Below are 24,801 nucleotides of genomic sequence, written 5' to 3' on the forward strand. Positions count from 1 at the left end.
CCAGTGTAGACAGCGCTATGTCAGCTTCTCCCATTGACATAGCTACCGGCTTTCACGGAGGTGGATTAATTACGCTGATGGGAGAAGCTCCTCCGCTAACCTAGCAGCATCTTCACAAAAGCACTACAGCGCCGCAGTTGCACCAGTGCAGTTTTTAAGTGTCGACCTGCCCCCACTGTTCAGTGGCGGTGGTGATGGGTGATTAATGAATGGTAATGCAAGAGGCTCTCATTTTGTACCTCCATGGTGTGCTAAGGAGTGAGGACTTCCTGCAGGCAGCTCGTATAAGAGAGAATTGTTCACATGCCTGGAGCGTAAGAGCGGTTAAAACAAACAGCAAATGTTGAAACAAACAGTAACTAAATCAGTTCTTCCCAAGCCTCTTCCCCAGCCAGCCACTCCGCCCTGCAAGGGAAATGTTTTCCTTCAGGTCTAAGGGCAAAGGGAGTGTTTGCCCAGCTATGCTCAGAGCCCCAAAGAGTAGCGAACACCTGACACACTGGGAGTTTGTAAGTGTGGCTGATTTTGATCATGCCAAGTACATGGTGGTGCAGAGTTTCTGCAGACATAGTACCTCACTGTACCCTTGCAAGCTAAGCGGGGCTAGGCTGAATCACCATATGAATGGGAAACATTCAAGGGAAGCCCATGCAACCTGAAAAATAGTCCTAGCAGCTCATCAGCTGGTGCTGTTCCCTCCTAGTTAGTACCAATGCCATGGCCCACAGTGTGCTGCTTAGAGTTACGGTGGGAGGGAAGGGGGTGTATGCTGACTGCCTAGCCTGGGGGCAGCTCCCCTGCTGTGAATCATGTGGACCATCCAGGGGTCTGTCTGGACCAGGTGCTGCGGAAGGGAAGGTTTAGATCCTTGAGAAGAAGGAGCTGCAGCCTTGCTTTCCCTTTTCCATTAATTTCCAGGCCAACACAACAGGGAAGAAGCCATAACTTGCAAGTATCTCCTGCTGTGCATACATTTCAGCCCAGCTCCTCCTGGAATGGAGCTGGGTGGCTGGAGCAGAGGCTGATAGACAAGGGAGGGAAACTGATCTCTTCCCAGAAAGATTTAGTGGCCAGTCAGACAGGATATTATTCCGGATGGGCACTCTGTCCCCATTATTCAGCTCTTCCCAGCAGCTGGGAGATTCACTCGGTAATTGCTTTTTGAGTCCACATTTTATCATCAACTGACAGAATTGCATTAGGGTGACACAAGCTGCGTGATAAAGGGATGTTTGTGTCTCACGGGGGCTGTAAGTCATTTCTCTGCACAAACAGTCACAGAAATGGGCAGTGGAGGCCCTGAGCCAAGAGCTCCAATCCCCTTCCCCTCTGAATCTATTAGTCTTGAGAGACCATGGCCATGCACCCCTGAGAGCTGCCATCTACACACCTAGCAACCTGACTACACCTGCAGAACTGGACACTGGGTTGAGGCCATGAAAAAAGTGGCCCTCTCTGTATGTATTCATGTTTTTCACTGCACAAGCACCCCTGCCTCCCCTCCCACCCTTTCCAAATTTCTCTGCAGTCAGTGCTAGGAAGAATGTGACAGCTCATGGTTTTTTAAAATGTTCTTGTGACTGAATGCACCTCTGTATTCACACCTTACATGTTATTATTGTAATAAGATTTGTAAAAATATGCCTTTGGAGATATCATTTGAAAACTAATAACTCACTGGTCAATAATATTATGGTGCAATGTGTGTAGCAACGTTATATGCAGAGTTATGAACATAAGCTGAAATTATGACTCAACATATTTACCACACACGTCTGGGGAGGGGGTAAACTGGTTTCTCAAAGACAAACGACAAGCTGACACCTCTAGCCAGGTGTCAACACCTCTAGCCAATTGGACAGATGCCAATCTCGGTACCAATGGTGATCCCAGGGCAATCTCTGGTGCCTATCAGATCAGGAGGGAAAGGACGACCTCCACCTGGAACCTGAGGTTCTCTGGTGACAATGGGGAAGCAAACCCCAATGCATCAAACAGACTTATCGGAAGCCCAATATGGGGGGTGACATCAGTGCTGAAGCAGAATGAAGGGGGTGGGAATCAGCACTGGCAGTACCAAATGAGACACACCCCTACCTGGAACCAGGAGAGATGCTGGTACCAAGGCTAAGGGTGGTACTGAGCTCAATGAAGGGATCTGCTGCCAAGACAACGACACTGCCAAAGGATGCGCCAATGTTGATGGGGCCTGTGGTGCTGGGACCAGCATCAGCCTCAACTCCACAGCCTGAGGTCTGGGCGGTGTGAACTGCGGTGCTAACAAGCCCCGTAGCTCTGCGATGGGACCAGAAGCTGCTAAGAGCACAATGGAAGACAAGGTGGTAGAAGCCATAGCACCAGCTAACTCGAACCAGTGGAGAGTCTGGGACTGAGAAGCAAAGCAGGTCTGATGCCACCTCCACCAGCATGGATACAGTTGGCATTGATGCAGATGTCATCGGTACTGGACTCAACGGATGCCCCACGTCCGGAACTGGAGTCAATGGTGTGGGCTCTCGCTGCTCCCAGTGCAGTACCAGATAGTGGTTAGACGGACTTGCTCCATCCTGCGTGTTCGAGGGAGAACGGTGCTGGTCACCAGTCCTCTTATAAGATGAGGAAGCATCTCTCCAAGCCCTGGAATGGGCCCAATTCATTTTATGGGACCTCTTCCTTGCCATACCAGAGGAGGGGAAATGATCTCTCTTCCTCTTGGGGGACACGGCAGAGCCTGAGTGCAAAGTGGCATCACTTGCTGGATCCAAAGGTGAGTACCAATAAGATGAGAGCCTTGGTGCCAATGAAGCCTCATGGCCTGCTCCAACATGTGCTGCTTCAGCCACAAATCTCTTGCCACCTGACTCCTCTTTGTGAATGACTTGCAAATGGAGCACCACTCTTCAATGTGTCCTTCACTGAGCCACAACACGCACCTCGCACGGAGATTACTGTTGGGGATGGGCCCCTACACGACAGGCAATGCTTGGACCCTGGTGAGGGCATCACACAGGGCAGCCAACTACACAAAGACTAAACTAACACTAAGCTTAACTTAAGGTACTGCTAACTACAATACACAAGAACATTTTCTCCAAAATTGAGACTGAACGTGCAAGATGAAAAAGACCACACTGTGCCCCTACTCTAGCCCTGGTCAGTAAGAAGGAACTGAGGGGGTCTCCTTATATGGAGAGGGGCCATGTCCATGGCCACAGGGCATGCATGCCACCCCTAAGGGTACTTCTCAGCAAAGTTCTCTGGCTCCAGAGAGCGCACAAACCTCAGTAGATGCATCTACTTGGAGAACCTGTCTTCCAACAGCAGCCACTGCCAGATACTTCAGAGGCAATGAACAGAACAGGACAATTATTGAGTGATCCATCCCCTGTTGTCCAGTCCCAGCTTCTGGCAGTTAGAGGCTTAGGGACACCCAGAGCATGGGGTTGCATCCCTGACCACCTTGCCTAATAGCCAATGATGGACCTCTCCTCCATCAACTTATCTAATTCTAGTTTTGGACTTCACAACATCCCCTTAGCTTTATGAGGGGTGGGTGTGTTCCTGTACCAGCTCTTAGAAATATGTTTATGCAATTACTGGAGAGATGTGTGTGCTTTTGTACCATCCTCTCTGGTCAGGAATGTGCTTACCTGGTTAGCTGACAGCTAGTGTGTTACTATTCTGCCATGGCCAGGCCTACTCTGGTTCACGCTGTCAGCTATGCCTAGGGCTCCAGCAAAGCCTACAACCATCACCATCCTGGTCAGGTGGTCAGTAGTATATTCCTACTGCTATACTCATTAGTCAAGCATGGAAGTTTGTCCATAGAGATTCTATGGTACAGTTTGAGTCATTTAAAATTTTCACTCTATTTGACGTTATGCTTTCTTTCACTTATAGCGTCACTCCCCCACCAGCATGACCTACTCGGTCACTCCTATATATTTTGTACCCTGATATTATCATGTCCCACTGATTATCATCATTCCACCAAGTTTCTGTGATGCCTATTATATCAATAGCCTCATTTAATACCAGGTACTCCAGTTCTCAGGAAGGAGGGAAGAGGGTTGGTTTTAGGTTTATTAATGGGCCTGGGATGTTGCTTTGTTTAGGTATTTCTGAGCCAGCTGGTCTTTGTTGGCTAAGCGGAGACAGCTGTCCCATAGTAACCCCAGAAGGGGAGGGATGCTGTGGCCTCAGGGGTTTTAAACCCAGGAGCAGTGAAGCCTGCAGCGCTTTGTTAATGCAGCAGAGCTTCCCTCCATCCCTGCAAAGTCCCATCTAGTTCTGAGGGAGAGGAGAGTCTGTGACTTGGGGCTGGTGGAGTTCAAGGTGTCTCTCCTGGCAAATCCACTTCATTCATATCAAGAGCTTCCGCAGAGTGTGACAATGTGTCCTCCGTGTGGGCAGGACCCACCCCCCAGGCAGGCAACAGAAATGCCTCAGCGGCAAAAGCCCAGTTTCTCTCTCCAACCAGTCTCTCTATCTCCAGAGATAGAATCAGGACTTGGAGGAGAGGCAAAAACAGGCTTTAACTCCTCCATTAACCAAACTTGACAAGGCAGCGCTGACTCTCAGACCAGCCCCCTCTGGACCCAGGCTGGGCAGTGAGCTCCTAGGGGACCCCAGGGCCCAGCACAATAGGAGTGGGTCCCACACATTGTTATCTCCTATAGAGCAGCAGTGGCAGTGAAGTACATGTCCAATTTTCCCAGGTGTTCCAAAAGGCAACAAGCAACATACTGTCTGGCCTGTGACTCAGATGGTGAATTTACCTGATCTTTTAGTTTCCTGCTCACCAGTTTGTATTGGTGGGCCTGCTGCAGCTCTTCCCTGCTTGATTCTGTCGCTGACACCGACCTGAATGGAAACTACATTGTACTGTACGAGTCTTTGCTGCAGGCCTGTGGAGAATGCACAGAAAGCTCTGAAAGCTTTGTATAAAAATCTTACCAGCTCGGCTTCTTGCAGACACCAAGACACCTGCACCCCAGCCTCCGGGGGAGGGTGGGAAAGGTCTCACGCCACCTTTCAGCTGCTGATCCAACTTACGCTGTAGAAGAGATGCAGTAATGGTCCCCATTATCAGAGGGCAATGCACTCCAGCCACACTCTCCTGCTCCAGGGCCTTCCCTGACACATGACAGCATGATCCACAGGCCTCAAACCCGGGTCCACAAAAGCAGCCATGCTTCAACCCTCCACTTGGCAGCCTACTGACAACTGCTGACCCAAGACCCATGAAGTCCAGCCCCAGTTTGAGGCTCTGCCCCTGACTTTCCATTAGTGGAGTCCCAGAGCAACCGATTGGCCGGCTGGTCCTACTTAGGGTGACCAGGTGTCCAGTTTTGGACTGGAACACCTGGTCAAAAAGGGACCCTGGTGGCTCCGGTCAGCACCGCCAACCGGGCCGTTAAAGGCACTAAGGTACCGTGCTGTGCCCTGGAAGCGGCCAGCAAGTCCTGCTCCTAGGTGGGGGGGCCACGGGTCAACGTGCGCTGCCCCTGCCCCGAGCACCGACTCCACACTCCCATTGGCCTGGAACTGGCCAATGGGAGCTGGTGGGGGGGGTGCCTATGGCGGGTGAGAGCAGTGGGCGGAGCTTCCTGCCCCCCTTGCCTACTAGCGTCGGACCTGCTGGCCGCTTCCAGGGCATGTGCAATGCAGTGTCAGGACAGGCAGGCAGCCTGCTTTAGCCCCGCTGCACTGCTAATTGGGAGCCACCCAAGGTAAGCCCGCATCCCAACCCCGAGCCCCAACCCCCTGTCCCAGCCCTGAGACATCCCTGAACCCAGAACTGCCTCCTGCACCCCAAAGCCCTCATCCCCACCCCAGCCCAGAGCCCATACCCCCTCCTGCACCCCAACCCCGTGCCTCAACCCGCAGCCCCCTCCCACACTCCGAATTCCTCAGCTCCACCCCCCAGCCTGGAGCCCCCTCCTGCACTCCAAACCCCTCATGCCTGGCTCCACCCCAGAGCCCTCACCCCCTCACCCCCTCCCGTACCTCAAACCCCTGCCCCATCCTAGTGAAAGTGAATGAGGGTGGGGGAGAGCAAGCCACCAAGGGAGGTGGAATGTAGTGAGTGGAGGCAGGGCCTTGGAGAAGGGGTGGAGCAGGGCCGGGGCCTTGGGGAAGGGGCGGGGCTAGGGTGTTCAGTTTTGTGCCATTAGACAGTTGGCAACCCTAGCCCTATGTAAGCCAGCAACAGGAACCAGAAGCTTTCTGAACAACTGGGATCCACCCTGCTCCTACTTGACTTCCTGGCATCCTGACCTGGCTTGGCTCCTGCCTCTGACCCCTGGGTATCCTGACCTGACCTGGCCTGACTTTGTTTGCCGACTTGTGGTTCTGATCTCCAGTTTGTCTCCTGCTTCTGATCTCCTCGTGTCCTGACTCTTGACGCCTGACTGTGGACTCCAGCTCTGACCACTAGGTCTGGCTGTTCCTGACCTGGGCTTGATACATACCCTATAACTGGGGGGATAAGGGGCAGGAGCAGGAACAGCTGGCACAGAGCCTGCTATGCTGACTTGACATCACCAAGGAGTTCCCCATCACCACTGCTATCCTCACCTGACTCATTTCAGCAATTTTCCAGCTGCCCTGCACTGCACCTTTCAGAAGTTCCAAGGCTGTTAAAATACCACCAGTGCTCCCCTGTCTACTACCCAGTGCCCCCTACCAGGAACTAGCATTTGAAATTCTGCTGATTGGTGAATACAAGTTTTGTTTAAGAAAGAAATTGAAAATGTAAGCTAGTAAGCCATCGCCGGACATCTGGAGTGATCAGATACCAGTGTGATGATAGCCGGCTAGCTAGATTTTCAAAAATCAAAAGGCAATTGTAGATCTGACTTGGACTGAGATATGGTCCATTACAGATTTGTTTTTTTCTTTATTCTTTGCCCTTGCCAATATCATGCTGTGATAAACAAACTAATGTTTACAATCCAGATTCAGTTCATTCTGAGTAAGCAGGCTATAGGTAAAGGTGAACAATCCCGTTGTGATGGTTTGCTTAATGGCCTGGAAATTGAATTGGTGGATAAACCTGAAGTTTAATCCTTTACATTTAATGGCAAGGCAAGAAGTCACATTAATTCTTCTTTTTGCATCATACTTTTGGCAATGTTGAATGATATGCAGCTGCTGCGTGTGAATGAATTACTCTCACTGAAACTGTACCTGACATTGACTAAAGGAAACTTTCTTGATGACAAGTTTGTTTCTTCTCTCTGCCTGCTGTGAGCCCTGGGGTGAGATAAATGTTTTTGCAAATAATTATTACTGAAAAAATGAAATTAAAACAACAGCTCAGATTTTGCTCTTCTAATGACTGGAAGCGGGACTGGTATCTGAAGCAGAGAGTATGTGAGTATAGGGATAAAAGAGGTCCTTTGCTAGCAATGGTTTATAATAAGGTCTTTGCATCCAGGCTAATCCCTCAGATTAGGGATGCAGAAACTCACGTCTGCTCCCATCCCACAGAGATTAACGAAATATTTTCTAAATACTACATTGCTCTGTATAAGTTACTGCAGGCACAAGCCCAGGATTTCATTCAGTTTTGCCTTGACTTGGGGCCCTTACAGCAGTCCCTATGGAGCAGTCTGAAGGCTTGGGAATCCCGTTTTTGGATAGTGAGAATAGAGACACCATTTGTTGACTGCACAGGAGACCTGACATTTGTGAAGTCCTTTGAAAAACCCATAGTGTGGGGAAGCTGCTATTATTGGTTTTGTAGCTGTAGCCTCAGAACCTTATCAAAGACCAGGGCCCCATGTGACAGGTGCTGTGCAGATAAATAACAAGGAGAGTCCTGTTGGACCAACAAATTTACCTTAATTGTGATTTTTAAGTGTAAAAAAAGTTACACTGATATAATTCAAGGACAGTGTTATGATCATGCCTTGTAAACTGTTTTTCCTTCTTTTCTGGTGTTTGATGCTGTGCTTGCCATGGTACTAAGCCAACTGACATCTCTATATCCCAACCCCCGAACCTTGTTTCAAACTGTTTAATATTGGACAGTGATAGGCTCGTGTTAACACCTTTGACTCTCTGGGCCCATATAGTCTATCTAAATTAATACAACATTTTTGGCCTCCCTGGGTGGGCCTAAAGGGTTAATACATATGTAGTACCTCATGTCACAGTGTCCAATCACCACAGGTGGCGCCTCCTCCTGGCTGCTCTGGGGATTAGCTCTTTCCAGGTCTGAGGTGCCCTTCTGCTGCTTGCAGCACGCTCTGTTACCACTCTCTCTCATTCTCTACCACTCAGGGCACTCCCTCTTCTTGACTTGGCCCTCCGGCCAGGTCACTATGTGTATTCTCCTCTTCCAGGGTGTCAAAGTCTTTCCTTACTAGCAGTCTTCCCATTCACTGCCCCTTTGGTGCCACTTCTCCAGTGGCTGGCAGAGGAAGCTGGGCCTGCCCTCTCATCTGGGTTTCAGCTCAGGGATCCACTAGTCAGCAGCCAAGGTCTGTTCCTTCCTGGACCTTACTACCTTTTCCCTGAGCTTTTCCTTACCTTCTGGCTCTCCCTGACTTCTCAGGGTTTTCCGGCCCCACAACTCCCTCCTCCCAGGGAGTAACTGTAGGCTACCTGCCTCTATAGCCCCAAACACACCTCCCTTCTCCCAGGAAGTGACTGCAGACTATTTCCCTGTAGCCCCTTTCTGCTCTCAGTTCCCTGGCTTTATAGAAGCCTCACCTGTTCCCACAGAGGTGATCTCCCCCTAATTAGGGCTTTCCCCTCAGTCTTAATTCTCCTAGCTTGTAGCCTAATAGGTTAATTGGCCTATCTGTCCTCTATTAACCCCTCCAGGGCAAGTGTGGGGTGAACACCCCATCACACCTTGTACCTTGATGAGCCAACAAACAAGTTTGTTTTTAAATCCTTAAATGTGTTGATCTTGTTTGGAATGAGCGTGCAAAGCAAACCATTAACATTTTTGCTTTTAATAGTAATAACAGTAAAAGTTATTGTTTTTTAACCTTTCACAAATGCTTTGTTTCAGATCTTTTTTTATTCCTGTAAGTTTGTCTTTTCTGTAATTGGCAATAGCTTTAATGGTTTAATGTAAATGTATTTTTAAGAAAAAGCAAAAGTGGTAAAAATAAAGTGTTAAAGGTTAAGTTGCTAAAGCAGATTTTTACTACAATCACATCTTGGGTAACCTCCACCCCTTGTTAACAAAATGCCAGGTCAATGTTGATAAATGCAAAGTAATGCACATTGGAAAACATAATCCCAACTATACATATAAATGATGGGGTCTAAATTAGCTGTTACCACTCAAGAAAGAGATCTTGGTGTCACTGTGGATAGTTCTCTGAAAACATCCAGTCAATGTGCAGCGGCAGTCAAAACAGGGGTCGGCAACGTGTCCGTCCACGGACACAAGTGTCCATTGTAAAAATGTTGAGGTCTGTCGGGGGCACTCATGGCCACCTCAGGCGGCTCCCTATCCCTGCTGTTGCTGGCGGAGGCGCGGCCCAGGCGGCTCTGCAGGCTGTCTCTGTCACCCCTCCCCGAGCGCTGGGGGCAGAGGCACAGCTCGGGCTCGGGGAGGTTACTGACCTGTCACATGTGGGATTTGGGTAAGGTGGAGGGAAGGGCAGAGGGGTGGGCGCTCTAACTCATCGTCGCCTGGAGGGGATCAGTGTGTGTGGGGCTGGCTGCGTGTGGCTGGCACGGCCTGGGGAGGGATGGGCAAGGAGGGGAGTGTGCTGCCCGGGGGCCTCGGGGCGGGAGAGAAGCGGGCGGTAGGGTTCTCTGGTTTCACTCCTTGCCTGGCCCTGAGAGGTGGCGTGTGTAGGCAGGGGAAGGAGGCTCCGCGCAGAGAGGAGTCCCGCTCCCAGCCAGTCCTGCAGGGGGAATCGGCAGAGATGCTCACACAGACACATGGCTAGCTAGGTTACTGTTTTTTTCAGTGTTGAAAATTATGTGCGCTATTTTACGGGTTGAATGACATAACCCCCCGCCAATGTCCGTCACTAAGTCCAGTAATTTTGTCAAGTGTCCGTCACGCAACATGTTGGTGCTGACACCTGAGTCAAAAAAGTGAACAGAGTGTTGGGAATCATTAGGAAAGGGATAGATAAGACAGAAAATATCATATTGCCTCTATATAAATCCATGGTATGCCCATATCTTGAATATTGCGTGCAGATGTGGTCGCCCCATCTCAAAAAAGATATATTGGAATTGGAAAAGGTTCAGAAAAGGGCAACAAAAATGATTAGGGGTATGGAACGGCTGCCATATAAGGAGAGGTTAATAAGACTGGGACTTTTCAGCTTGGAAAAGAGACGAATAAGGGGGGTTATGATAGAGGTCTATGAAATCATGACTGGTGTGGAGAAAGTAGATAAGGAAGTGTTATTTACCCCTTCTCATAACACAAGAACTAGGGGTCAACAAATGAAATTAATAGGCAGCAGGTTTAAAACAAACAAAAGGAAGTATTTCTTCACACCACGCACAGTCAGTCTGTGAAACTCTTTGCCAGAGGATGTTGTGAAGGCCAAGACTATAACAGGGTTCCAAAATGAACTAGATCCATTCATGGAGTATAGGTCCACCAATGGCTATTAGCCAGGATGGGCAGGGATGGTATCCCTAGCCTCTGTTTGCCAGAAGCTGGGAATGGGCGACGGAATGGATCACTTGATGATTACCTGTTCTGTTCATTCCCTCTGGGGCACCTGGCATTGGCCAGTGTCAGAAGACAGGATACTGGGCTAGATGGACCTTTGGTCTGACCCAGTATGGCCGTTCTTATGTTCTTAATTCAGGGCGTCTAATGAATTGACTGTAAATTAAATTTCAAATCACCTGAACCGAGGGCTGTTGCAACAATAAACCTTTTTGCGATTGTTTGATTTGCAATTTCTTCCTTGTTGTGGTGGTGGTGTTGCAACGTGGGGTGGTTTTGTTTTTGATGTAAATGATATTTGTTGTTATTCTGTACATGAGAGACAGCACAGTGCTAATGATCCCCTTAATAGGCTAAATTGGCACAAGCCCACAATGGCCACGTTGTCCTCACAAATGTTTGTGGTGAAACAGGTGGGCAGGATATGGCATAGACTAAAAATGCCTACAAATTTTCACCGCCTTTGGGTTTTGCAAATGGCTCATGAATGCAAAAATGGTTCCAATGAACATCATTTTGTTGCTTCTTTTGAAAGGAGGCAACACACTTGGGTGAAAATGCCATTGTTTTCCAAGTAAGCACTAAGTGCATAAAATTTTCACGGTGTGTGTAAATGTACAGCTTTAACTGTGTAAATGGCAAAAAGAAGGGAGAAGTTTTTGGCATCTTAACCATTCTAGGCACACAGCTAAAGAAGCAACAAGAGAGGGTTTGTTTTTAAACATCTTACATACATATAACACCAGCAGTTTGGGGTTTGTTTTAGCTACAAATGAAGTAAATTGTTCTGCACTTTGATAACATCTCTAAGGTTTAATTGTAATTTTTGTAACATCTAATCAAATAAAATTTATAAATCCCCATTTTGGAATAAGAAATTTGAAAACCTAAAAATATAGCCAAATACCTTTTCCGTTTTTCTATGCTTAAAATAAGCAAGGTTTCTGTTTTTGTAATAGTAATTTCATGAATCAGTGGCCAATCCTGGATGGAATTGGTTCATGAAAGAGAGGGATTATATTGTAATAATGGGGCCAACAAATTTTCCCTTATAGTAAGTGCAACTATCAAAAATAAGTGAAAGTTTGTGAACTGTCACAATAACTTATAACAATACATGTTGATGGGATGAGGTGCAAAAGTGAGGCAGAAGGGCTGAATTAGTAGAAACAAAAACACATCCTGGTATAACTCTAATAAGATCATGCCCGGTAAACAAGAGAAGTGTGGGACTGGAAATCAATGGACCAAAATTGGTGTGTCAGAAATTAGGTCTAATTGGTGACCAAAATAATGGGCTATTTCACCCATCTCTATCCTTTGGGAGGTCCTTAAAAGAAAAGATTGGGGGGGGGGAGGAGAAGAAGCTGTCTGCAAACAACTGCTGGAGTGAGCTTTGCCCATCATAGCCGCCAATCCCACCATCTTCTGGGACCTTGGGCTCTACTGTGACATTGCTGGGCCTTCATCGTCCTAATCCTGAGATCAGACCAGGCTAAAGAGAGGGACCCAGATGATATCACCACTTTCACCAGCTCTGGCTAAATTCCAAACCCCACTTGGGATGTGAGATTTTGTCATCCCAACGCCGCCCCCCCCCCAATTTATCTTTTTCCTTCCCCACGTTATTTTTGTCTCTTTCTTATCCCTCTTCTTAAGCCTTCTGTTGGTAAGAATCTGGCTTAGCTGGCCAAGACAATATTTTGCAACACAGCTGAAGCCTGTGGCCAAAGAGGCAGCTAAAAGTAATGCCCTAAACAGCCTGACGCTGGTACAGGTTTGCCAGGTCTGAGTGGCTGATCAGACCATGCACGATGTCTGTATTTCTCCAGCAATGAGATTGCAAGTGAGAGTCAACACCAGAGACAGAAGCTGCATTTTCTTTCTTTGCTGTTCTTTTCTCTCCCCTCTTGTGTGTGGTTGTCTTGTTTTGTCTTCCAGGCAATGGGACTGGACCAGCGACAACAGCTCCAGCCCATTTCAACTAACTTCTTCTCTGTTTCCCACAAAAGGGCAGTGATTGAAGACTGTCAAACAAGGGTTTGTTTCCTTCTAATGACTCACCAGCTAAAGGGAAAGGGAACCTGGCATAAGATTACAATGAAAGCCTAATACTTTACATTTCAAATGCTTGAACTGTTTTTCCTTCTTTTCTGCATGTTTACTAAAAGGCTAAAAGAATATTTAATGATGTGTTTGCCATGATACTAGGCAGGCGGAGGTATCTGTATACTGAATCTTGTTTAATACTGTTTAATGTTGGACAGTGACAGGGTCTTGTTAACACCTGTGGGCCCATATATGGAACAATCTACCAAGGTCGTGATGGATTCTCCTTCACTGACAATTTTTAACTCACGATTGGATGTTTTTCTAAAAGAGCTGCTCTGGGAATTATTGTGGGGCAGTTCTCTGGCCTGTTATACAGGAGGTCAGACTAGATGATCACAATGGTCCCTTCTGGCCTTGGAATCTATGAATGCCATCTAAATTAATGCAACAGTCCCCATAACACGTTGCTCACAATCTAGGTCAGAGTTGGGGTGGGTGGAGAAGACAAGATAACAATAGTGTAAACAATGTGTAACAGAGAACCCAAGGTCCAGCTGGTCCCTGACCTACCCAGTATCTGATGGGAGGGACCTTTAAGCATCATGGCAGAGATAGGTTTCAAAGAGAGATTTAAAGGCAAAATGGCATGATACTACCACTGACATATCATGAAATAATGTAAACTTATAAAAAGGCCAAAATAAATTCTAAATGAAATTTTGAAATTCAAAAAATTTTTTTTTAAAGCTAAACAAAAATTCTGAAAACTTGCAAAAGGAAAATGTTTTAAAATGAATTCTCTGGTTGTTTCAAAATAATGATTTTCCTGGGAATTTTTTATTGCAATAGAGACATTTTTCAAAATTTTTTAACTTAGACGAAAACCAGCACTGTCCATCGAAAAAACATTTAGATGGAAAATTTCTAACCAGCTCTAGTGAGGCCTCCCCAACTCCTGTGTTGGCTAAGGCCCCAGGCACTTGCTCAGTCACAGCTGCGGAGGGAATGCTGCTGACATAGTTCCTGCCTGAGCAGTGTCTGGTGTCATGGAGCACAGCCAGTCCCCCGCTCTACTCCCTCCCATGGAGCCCCCTCCGTAAAGACATGCTGGTGCTCAGGCTCCCAAAAGTTCCCTCTGCCTGTGGCTACGGTGGAGACAATCCAAGGCTATGACAGTGTTCAAAGGAGCTGAGGAACTTTGCACCGGGTGTAACACAGTGATGGTTGTAGCTGTTGTACCCTGTCTATTTAAAAACCTTTATTTTGTTGGCTCCCTGTGCAGAAGGGGAACGCATATATTGCAGAGGGCCCAGTCGCTCATTACTGTGGAAATGCCCATGGGTGAGGGTTCTGAGAAGGGTTCTGGGCGGTTTCCTTGGCAATGTTTTCCAAAATCACCCGGCCTTGGGGAGGGAATGTGGAAACTTGCTTCCCCCGCTGTGAAGCACATAGTGGGTCCACTGCAAACTCCAGGAGGGCCCAGCTCCAATAGTTTAATACCTTTTCCTGCATGACATTGGGACATTTTGCAAGTTAGACTGTTAATAAGAAATTAATGTATTATTTTTAATGGTGCCCGGCTGGCTCAGAGGAGAATGGGCAGCATTTCTATGGCTGATCATTCAGAAATGCAGAGCTTATTTGGATGCTAGTATCCATTACTCCAGGCCTATTTTGAAAGCAGTTTTAATAGACGTATTTCAGTACTATCCACTGTCATGTTACTCAGCAGCTACACTCCGATTACCTAGCCTTGCAAAATACAACACTCAACTCTATCTACCAATGTCTGTAGTATCCGAGCACCTCACAAACATTAATGACAATGTCTTCAACACCCCGGTAGGGAGGGAAATATTATCTTCATTTCACCAATGAAGAACTGAAGTATAGTGCGACTTGACATAAATAAGTGGTATAAGTTAGGGAGGCTTTTTAACAAGCGCCTTACCAATAATTGTCATTCTGTTAAACTCCAGTTCTCCAAGACCTTCAGAGGGCTTGTCTGCACAGTGATTTAATGCGTGACAAGCCAGCGAGTGACTCTACAGTGCACTAGCATGCTATGCACTCACTGCTCATGTGGGCTCTGCCATTGCACACTAAAAGACAGAATGTTTAGTGTATAGTAGCAGGGTTCACGTGACCAGTTAGTGTGCAGCACGCTAGTGAACTGTAGATACACACCCTAGTTTGTCACACACTAAATCGCCATGTATACAAGCTATCACATTTTGCTAAAATTTCAGCTCCACTGATGGTAGCAGTAGTGGGAGCAATAGTGTAGACAAGATGTGGCCACCGGCCACAGAGACATGCTTTGAGCCAATGAAGACAACAGTGCTCAAAATGCCAGTGGCTGCCCAGAGCACTGTACACACCCATTCTCACCATTTTTACCACCAGTAGAGCTGAACCAGTGCACAGACCAACAGTTCTTGGATTACTCACTTTCCTAACATTATTCTATATGGTTTCTTTTGGGCTGCATCTATACTAGCAAACTTTGTCATCATAATTCACAATCGGTGCAGCTCCACGGGGTAGCTAAGGCAGAATCTCAACTATTCTTAGGACTCAGGCATTTGTACAACCATGTCTAAGTCTCATCTACACTACAGCTTCCACCATTGCTATCATAGTGAGCTGCTATAGTCATGAATTGTGGCTACTAATTTTTTCTAGTGTAGACTAGGCTTTACTGACGATGGTGCAGACCTGGAACCCAAAACATTAGCCCTTCACTACTGTAACAGTCCTCACCTGGAGCCACAATATCCCAAATCTACTCCAGTCCTGACTGGCAGCACTCCCTTTTGTTGCCAGGGGGGTCTTGAGCAGAAAGGGCAAGAAAGGAAAATTTTACAACTGCTTTATGATGTGGACAAATGCCTTCTAGGAATCAAGAGGAGACTTCCATTTACAGTATTCCTAATCAGGATCTTAACCCTGCTCTGTTGAAGAGACTTTACCTTTTATCTCCTGGCTGCTACAATAAGACTTTTTCATGGTAATAGCCAGCACGTTAATATTTCCATATAATAGCATTTTAATGATATTGAAATAGAGATATAAATCTATTTTATATTTAGAGGAAGTAAAAAGTTATTTTTGTCTTAAATACAAAATGTTATATATAGCTGCAATATCAATACACAGAAATCGGGGGGAGCACATTTCATTTCATTTGTGCTTTACAACTCAGCAAACAACATTGACCAGGACAAAGAATAAAATATATTTTTATAAGCAAATATACAAGCTATCAGGTTCTCAGATGGTCCTGATGTAGCCTAGAATTGGCAGCAATGAATTTGGTTTCTGTATCAGGAATTGCAGTGGTAAGTCTCTGCTTTACGTTTAAAATAGCATCTGGCTAAAAGAAATGTGTCTTATGGTATTTCAGTGTCTCACCTCTACGGTGAACACTGGGAACTCTCTGCCTGGGAAAAGGAAGAATCTTTTCTATGGAAAAGAGATGTATAGGTTATAATCAGTTACAAGTTTTAAGTGAAAATAACACTTACATAATTGGATCCTGCAACACAGTCATTTTTTTCATCACATTTTTAGTTGCATAACACCAAACTTATAGTACAATATATCTGAACTCTTCAGGTTTAGATCCAGAAATATAATCCATTTATATATGGAACACAAGTTACCTACCAGAGGGAAAGCACTTGGTTTGCCAGGATGGGTGTGGTATGTTGATGACAATAGATCTGTTTTGTGCACTATCTGGCATGTGTTGCTACAGCCTCTTTGTACACAATCCAGTATATAACCATGTGTGTGTAAAAGAGAAGAGGAGAGGAGTGTTCTGGCTGCAGGGTTATGAAGTATGTGTAAGGAGGTAATGGTCCAGCTGCACATTTTTTTGCTATTTTCACAATAGTGAAATTAATGCACATTTATCATTATTTCAAATCCTTTCATTGCAAAAATGAGAATCGAGCAATTTGCTAAAACTTTATTGATCACGAACTGATGGAAATCCTGCTTCCTGACCTGAATTTTTAAAAGGCAATTCCCATGCCATCATTGATACCTCTGTCAATTGGAGGAATGGGGGAAAAGGAGCTTCCGTGGCAGGGCCAGCTCCAGGCACCAGCTTGCCAAGCAGGTGCTTGGGGCGGCCACTCCGGAGAGGGGCGGAACATCCAGCTATTCGGTGGCAATTCGGCGGATGGTCCCTCACTCCAGCTCGGAGTGAAGGACCTCCCGCCAAATTGCTGCCGCAGATCGCGATCGCGGCTTTTTTTTTTTTTTTTTGCGCCGCTTGGGGCGGCAAAAACCCTGGAGCCGGCCCTGTTCCGTGGGCATCAAAAGCAATGTTACTTCCTGCCTCTAACAGCACTACTCCTGAAGTACAGGGGCTTTTCTCCTGAAGTACAGTTTTTCCTAATATGTACATTTTCCAATGGATTATGTACATTTTCCAGTGGATTATATACAAATTGCCTGAACCGGAACAGAAATGATTTAGGGGCTCAAAGGGCTTTGTGGCCGACCAGCAGTTTAAAACTTGAGGGTTTAGGACTGAAATACAACTCTGAAAGTCTTTTCTCAGTTCTACAATACTGCTTCCCCAAAGCTATGTGTACACATCAGGAGTGGACTCCAGTTAGCATTAAGGTTCTTACTCAAAAGCAGGTCCACTTAGGTAGAGATAGGTAGAAGTTAACAGTGACTTTACTTACATTGTTTACTGGTTTGCCAGTTAACAGAGAATGAAAATACGGATAGTATAGGTGCTGACATAATAAGAAACACTATCAGCGTATACTTAAAATTTCATTTCTAAAGCGCTTCCTCCATCAAATGAAACTTCCCATCATTAGACAGTAAAGATTTCAGGCCTTTCAGTGGTGGTTCGGGAGTGTCAAGTGGCAAACATCTGCCACATGGTTGATTTGCATTCAGAAGTGCCAGATGGTAGGCATCTCAGCTGGGTGGGCTCGGGATATCCACTTCATAACCCCTCAGTGTCTTTTCCTCCTCAGCATTCCTTTATCACGTATGCAGGTTTTTGGACGTAAAGCTGTTGGGACAGAAAAGTGTGTTGTTTTAAGACCAATAATACATATTAACAGTGAAGTCACAAGTTAAACCAGGAGAGTTTAACCAAGTCAATTCCATTTTCCACCCCAGACAGAAAGCTATATCTTTCCTCCTCGGTACTGAGCCCCAAAGAAAGAGAACCCTCTCCACTATAAGAGTGAGGAATGATTAACAATTGGATCAAACTCCTAAGGGAATGGGTGGATTCTCCATCCCTTGAGATCTTCAGATCCAGACTGGATGCCTTTCTGAAAGACATGCTTTAGCCAAACACAAGTTACTGGGCTCCTACAGGGGTAACAGTAAAATTTAATGGCCTGTAACATACAAAGAGGTCAGACTAGATGATCTCATGATCCCTTCTGGTATTAAACACTTTGAATCTATGAAGCCTTTTCCACAGTGAAAGAGGAGGGCAACTCTAAAAGAAAAATAAGCTAGAATCTAGCATGGCTCCTGACTGAACCAGAATGATCTGATGTGGAAGTTGTACATCATTCTATTTCTGAATGAAAGTTAGAAGAGCTACATATGCACAAGTACAAGTTTCTATTCTGGAGGAGATAGTTGAGAGGTTCAAATAGGGTGACCAGATGTACTGATTTTATAGGGACAGTCCCGATTTTGGGGTCTTTTTCTTATATAGGCTCCTACTACCCCCCAACCCCTGTCCCGATTTTTCACACTTGCTGTCTGGTCACCCTAGGTTCAGATAGAAGCTAAATCTGCTATGAGTTATAGCTGAATCGGACAGGTCACATAGGGAGGCACCACCTATGAGAGACATGGCAGGATGACATGATAAATGGGATGGATGTGGAAGAAGAGGAAGGAAAGTGGAAGAACATGGCAATATGGTAAGGAAGAAGAGCATCATTCAATCTCAGTGCTAGCAATATACATTTCATCTTTGAAAAGTAGGAGATGACCCGAATGAGAAGAGACCAAGGATGGGCAGCAGTCTAACCAGCTAACTAAAGGCAAGTCCTGCATGGGAGCAGCTCAGAAGCAGCAGCAGGTGATCCTCACTCCTCAGCTGGGGAGTTGATAGTGAAGAATGAGACCTAGACCATCTCTGACCCAGACACAGGGTGCTATCATGACCACCCAGTGCTGGCACAAGAGATGCGACAAGAAGTCAAAGTGTAACTGTTCTGTACAGGACACGGTGACACCTGGATTCCTTCTTCTTCAGCACTGATCTTGCAGGTCAACACAGAATTTAGGTAACACATAACAGAGGAAACAATGGGAAAAGGATTGGGTGCAGGTGCTGGAAAACTAGCTCTGAATCCAATTGATTGCATGATATGGACATTTTTAATTCCTATATTGTAGGTGTGGTTGAGGCAAAATTTCTTTCTCTTAGGGTCTGAGTTGTGGGCAATATGAGAAACCTGGACTCCTCAGAGTCAGGAACCAGGGTGTGGGAGGTCAGGTTCAATGGTTGAAGGCATAAGTGGTTGGGCCTGAGAAGTCAAGCTAGAGTCAGTAGCCGGAGTCCAGAGCCATGGGTCACACCAAGGTCAATAGCCAGGGACTGGAGCCTAGGGTTGAGCCAGGGTCAATAGCCAAGAATCGTAGCCAAGGATCAAGCCGGAGTCAATAGCCAGAAAACAGGGGGCAGGGCAAGGAGGTAAGAATAATGCTGGATCTGTTTCAACAGCAAGTCAGGGATCTGCCTTGTTCCACAGACAACTTCCTGATACTCCCTCCAGCTTAAATAGTATGTCTGGGTCAATCAGAGGTCATAGTGGGGCTGCCAGTCATCTCTACCATGGTCAGCACTTCCAGCAGTGGCTGGTCTCCCAGAATGTATGGTGCATTCATGATGGCTCTGCCGTGGCAGCATGGAAGTGCTGGGGTCAAGTCCCATGAACCTTCATATCACGCCCCACCTCCTTCAGGGGTGCCCCTGGGGTATTGTAGGACCAGATTGTCAAGGTGATATTTGTGAAACTCTTGTACAAGTCTAGGGATGTGAACATTACCGGCAGGCTCCTAGGAGCACTCTCTGGGACCACAACCTTCCCAGCCTATGAGGTACCACAACTGACCCCACTTCAATCCAGAGTCCAGTATGGCCTGGACCTTGAACCGGTGAGGGCAGTGGATGTGTTCGGTCAGGGAACAGGCTTTCAGTGTATGGTTTCAAGAGAGAAACAAGGAAGATCAGGTGCAATTTGAGGGACTAGGTAAGCGGAGTTTGAAAGTGTCAGAGCTGATTTTCTGACAAATCTGGTAGTTTCCAAGATACCGGTGGTCTAGCTTGCGAGATGGCCTGTTCATGGTGAGATTCTTAGCAGATAAGCAGACCTTCTTGTGTACTGAAAAGACTGGCCCCTCCTGTCTCTGGCTGTCTGTGTATCCTGTGTAGTCCTTCTTAGCATCCTCAAAGTGTCCCCTTCGTTTTTCTTTTATGCGGTGGATTCATTGAACCAAGTCAGTAGGTGGTGGGTTCAGGGAGGCTACTGGTAGTGCAGGAGGAAATGGGTGAATCCATCGTTAGCACAAAAAAAAAAAAGAGCTTTTCCCTGTGGAGGCACGGTCGGTGTTGTATGCAAATTCAGCATATAGTACGAGGGTGTCTTGGCTGTAATTAAGAAAGGACTGTAAATATTGCGCAAGTACTTAATTCATCCTCTCCATCAAGCCATCCGTCTGCAGGTGGTATGCTGAGGAGGCATAAGCGTGGATGTTTAGTAGCCTGAGGGTTTCGCATCAGAGGCAGGAGAGCCCAGGGAGGCAGAGGATATTTGTTACTAAGAGCTGAGCCGTCATCTGAGCTGACGGTATGTGGGCACAGGAGAGGAAGTGTGCCATCCTGGTCAATTGATCTACAACTGTTAGTACTACTGCATGGCCATCTGATTTGGGGAGTTCTACGATGGACTCATGGCACTGGCTGTCCATGGCTGGGGCAGAGTCTCCAGAGGCATGAGGGTGCCAAGAGGTTTGGTGTGCAGCATCTTGGTGCAAATGCATAAGTCACATGAGTCAACATGAACCTGAATTTCAACCCACATCCAGGGCCACTAAAAGAAGCGGGAGGCTAGGCAGTAGATTTTGAGGCATCTGAAGTGCCCTGCTAGGGGGCTGCCTTGACTCAAATATAGTACCTGCAACTATATATGGGGCAGAACATATATGGGGTATGATAGACCCAGGCCAGTTGGGTACAGCACAGTAGTAGAAGGCAGATATACTGGCCACTGGATAAGCAGTTTTCTGTTCCCTGACTGACCAAAGTGGGGGTTGCTCCAGGCTAGGGTGGACACATGACTCCAATTAGCCTGCAAAGAGTCAGGTGAGGCCGTTAAGCTAATGTGAACACCTGATTCTAATTAATGCCCCTCTGATACTGTAAAAGAGCTCACTCTGGTCAGGCCGGGGGAAGGAAAAGGGAGCCAGAGGAAAGGGAGAGCAGCTGAAGGTCTGGGTAATGAAGATACCCTCAAGCCACTGGGAAGGGAGCCCTAAGGTAAGGGTGAAGAAGGTGCTGAGAGAGAGAAGCAGGGGAGTTGTGGGGAAGTGGCCCAGGGAAGTGTAGCAGCTCTGGCAGTGAAAGGTCTGCTGCCAACAGCTGCTGTCACTAGGGTCCCTGGGCCGGAACCCGGAGTAGAGGGCTGGCCCGGGTTCCCCACAACTCGCCACTACAGAAACACCCTCCTGGGAGGGGAAGTCAGGCCCCTGTCAGAACAGGAGGCTAAACTGTTCTTGAATAAACCTGTAGGGACAACAGAGACCATGGGAGTTCTCTCACCAATCTCCTTGCTGGCTTATGATGAAACGGGCTCAGTAGACTGTAACCCTGCCCCTAGAGAGAGAAGGGCTACATGGTGGGTCGCAGTGAGGCTCTGAGGCTAGCATAAACTGCCTGGAAGCGTGGGACCCACGGAGACAAGGTTGGAGCTCTGCCACAGGGGCCATTAATATATTAGAGACAAGGTGGGTGAGGTAATGTATTTTATTGGCCCAACTTCTCTTGGTGAGAGAGACAAGCCTTCAAGCTTACACAAAGCTCTTCTTCACCCCTCCAGTCAGAGGCACTGGATTTATGGTTTATTACAACAATCTATAACCCACTAACCCTCCCCCAGCTGCTTCCCCACCCTTCCTCCTCATGAATACAGGGGTGTTAATGGGCCACTTAATCTTGAATGGTCCCTTGAAATGTGTTTTAAATACATATGCTAAACAATCTGTTCCATGTTGTATTTAGCTGTGACACTCTGAGGGCAGGTCTACACTTAAAACTCTGCAGCTTCTCCTGTCAGCATAGACCTGGGATCAAGTCCCGTGAATCCTCATATTCAGTATGGTAACACAGTCCAAGTATTTCTCAGTAAAGTCTACAAAGAACTGCCGATTAATTATGATTATTATTTAGAGAAGATTGATCAGATTCAGGCTGATCGACAGCTTCCATGAGAACAGTGGATGGAAATAAAAACACTGTTTTGACTGCGTGGTTTACTTGGGGAGCACAACCAACCACCTCTGAGATGAATTTATGTCTTTCAAAGCTGATTAAAAACCCAGTGGAGACACACTGAAGCAAGTACTGAGGAGTATCATTACTGTAATGCCTTCCTTGAGGTAAGAAAATTGTCCGCCATGTTTAAACAAGAGCAGTTACACTCTTGCTTGGGAACCAACTTTGGACATGGACAACCTCACCAATTTTCATCACATCTTGAACCAGGTCCCTTTCTTGGGCTCCATTATCAAGAAGGTGGTGATGAGTCAGCGTGAGCTACACTTGCATTCAACAGATTTCTTTGATCCATATCAGTCCATTTTCAGATTGAGTTACAGAACAAAGACTGTGCTGACCTTGACGAGGGATGATCTACTAGTAGCAGACTAGTGTAAGATGACTCTACAAGCAGCTCTCGATACCATTGATCATGTGGAAATTCTGACTCACCTGCAGGACTTTGAAGGGGTGGACAAGGAAGACCTTCAGCAAGTTTGCTGCTTCCTCTCTGAGGGATTCTTAAGGGCTATGCTGGCCAATTGCTTGCCTTCCCTCAGGGCTCCCACATAGTTAGCTAACCCAAGGTAACAAATTAAGGTAAAATCCTAGTGAAGACAAGGCAATTTGTAGTTTTCACATTAGTTAGCAGATTGAATTACAGAATAGGCTCCTCCATAGTCTTTAACTCAACCTGCTAACTAGTGGGAAAACAAACTGCCTAGTCTGCTATGAGCAGGTACCATCTGTATTCATAGTGCTGTGTTGTTTCCATTTAGCAAGTATGTTGGAAGCAGGCCAGGAGGGGTATAGAGAGGTAAGCAAGGGCTCACTTTTTATATCTGTGAAGAAGATGGAGAGGGGGGAAGTGAGGAGAGAAAGGGGCTACTTTATGTGAATTGAGAAAGGAGGAGAACTGTGAGATAAGTTTTCTCATCTATTATTCCTTAAGCTTTAAAGCTGTGAGCAGAGCTGTCCTTAGAGCTGTGAGAGTTCAAGGGTTTAGTTACATTAAACCAGGTCTGGATGAGAGGTCCTACTGCCCTGTGGCAGAGGTGTGGCCTAGATCAGCGTTTTTCAAAGTTCAGGTCGTGACCCAGTACCAAATCACGGAATGGAAGGCACTGGGTCGCTCTGGTCAGCACAGCCAACCGGGATGTTAAAAGTCCCATTGGCGGTGCTGCCCAGCTAAGGCAGGCTAGTGCCTACCTGCTCCGACACCGCGCTGTGCCCCGGAAGCGGCCAGCAGCGGGTCCGGCTTCTAGGAAAGGGGGCCATGGTGCTCCACACGCTGCCTCCCGCCCCAAGCACCATCTCTGCTGGGTGGGGGCCGTGCCTGTGGGTGAGAGCCATGCGGAGCCACTTGAGCGCCTTCGCGTAGGAGTCGGACCTGCTGCTGGCTGCTTCAGGCGCAGCGCAATCAGTGTTGCCAGGACAGGCAGGAAGCCTGCCTCTGCACCCTCGCTGTGCCGCTTACCGGGAGCCGCCGGAGGTAAGTCCACGCCCAACCCCGTGCCCCAACCCCCTACCCCAGCTCTGAGCCCCCCCAAACCTGGAACCCCCAATCCCTGGTCCCAGCCCAGAGACTGCACCCAGAGCCCTGACCCCTTCCCACACCCCAACCCCCTGCCTCATCCCATAGCCCCCTCCCACATCCTGAACCCCTCATTCCCAGCCCCACCCCGCAGTCCTAACCGCCACACCTCAACCCTCTGCCCCAGCCCTGAGCCCCTCCCACACCCCAACCCCCTCATCCCCAGCTCCATTGGATCATGAGCATCAACAATTTTCTTCAACTGGGTCCCCAGAAAAAAAATTTAAAAAACACTGGCCTAGATGAAGGGGTCCTGCTGTCATGCTGGGGCAGGAGGAGCTTGAACTAGAAGGTTTGCCCTCATAGGGTGGTGTGGTGGTGGCAGGGAAGGGAGGTATATTTACTGGAGCTTCCCCGCTTTCTATACTCTTGGTGATTGTATATCTGCCAAAAAGTGTGCCTGTTATTCATTCTGTGTCTGCGGAAAGTGGGCAAAAGGTTCTCGAAAAGAAATGAAACTCACCTGGGTCAGCAGCAATCTGCTTCTTTTTGGAGTTTGTAACAATTTGATTTTCGTTCATCATTCGTACATCCTGATCCTCTACACGATTGCTGCAAAGATGAAAAGCAGACCAATAGCAGGGAGAATCAATAGTCCATAGACTAGGGTTACCATATCTATTCAATAAAAAAAGAGGACCCTCCACGGGCCCTGGCCCCGCCCATTTCCCCACCCCCAGCCCCACCCCAACTCCGCCCCTTCCCCGCCCTAACTCCGCCCCCTCCTCCCTCCCACTCCCAGCCACGGGGAAAGGGCTGCCCGAGCGCTACCGGCTTCACGGTTTGCCGGGCAGCCCCCAGACCCTGCGCCCCCGGCCGGCGCTTGCCCAGCGCAGCTGGAGCCCGGGAGGGGAAGCGCCCAGCCGGGGGCGCAGGGTCTGGAGGCTGCCCGGCAAACGGTGAAGCCGGTAGCGCTCGGGCAGCCCTTTCCCCGTGGCTGGGAGT

At 47.4% G+C, this 24,801-nt stretch overlaps 1 protein-coding gene across 1 annotated transcript in view; it reads right to left on the bottom strand.

The window, feature by feature from the left end:
* Positions 1–17,191: 17,191 nt before the first annotated feature.
* KIAA0556 (KIAA0556 ortholog) overlaps positions 17,192–24,801 on the bottom strand; it is a 190,311-nt gene continuing 182,701 nt past the window's right edge. The window contains exons 25-26 of the mRNA XM_029911288.1: positions 24,320–24,408; positions 17,192–17,765 (exon numbers count right to left, since the gene is read on the bottom strand). Coding sequence (XP_029767148.1) covers positions 17,707–17,765; positions 24,320–24,408 — 148 coding nt within the window. The 3' untranslated portion in view covers positions 17,192–17,706. The remainder of the gene's footprint in view (positions 17,766–24,319; positions 24,409–24,801) is intronic.

This window comes from Terrapene carolina, unplaced genomic scaffold (genome assembly GCF_002925995.2).
Source record: "Terrapene carolina triunguis isolate 2854851 unplaced genomic scaffold, T_m_triunguis-2.0 Scaffold93, whole genome shotgun sequence".
Classification (NCBI taxonomy): domain Eukaryota; kingdom Metazoa; phylum Chordata; order Testudines; family Emydidae; genus Terrapene; species Terrapene triunguis.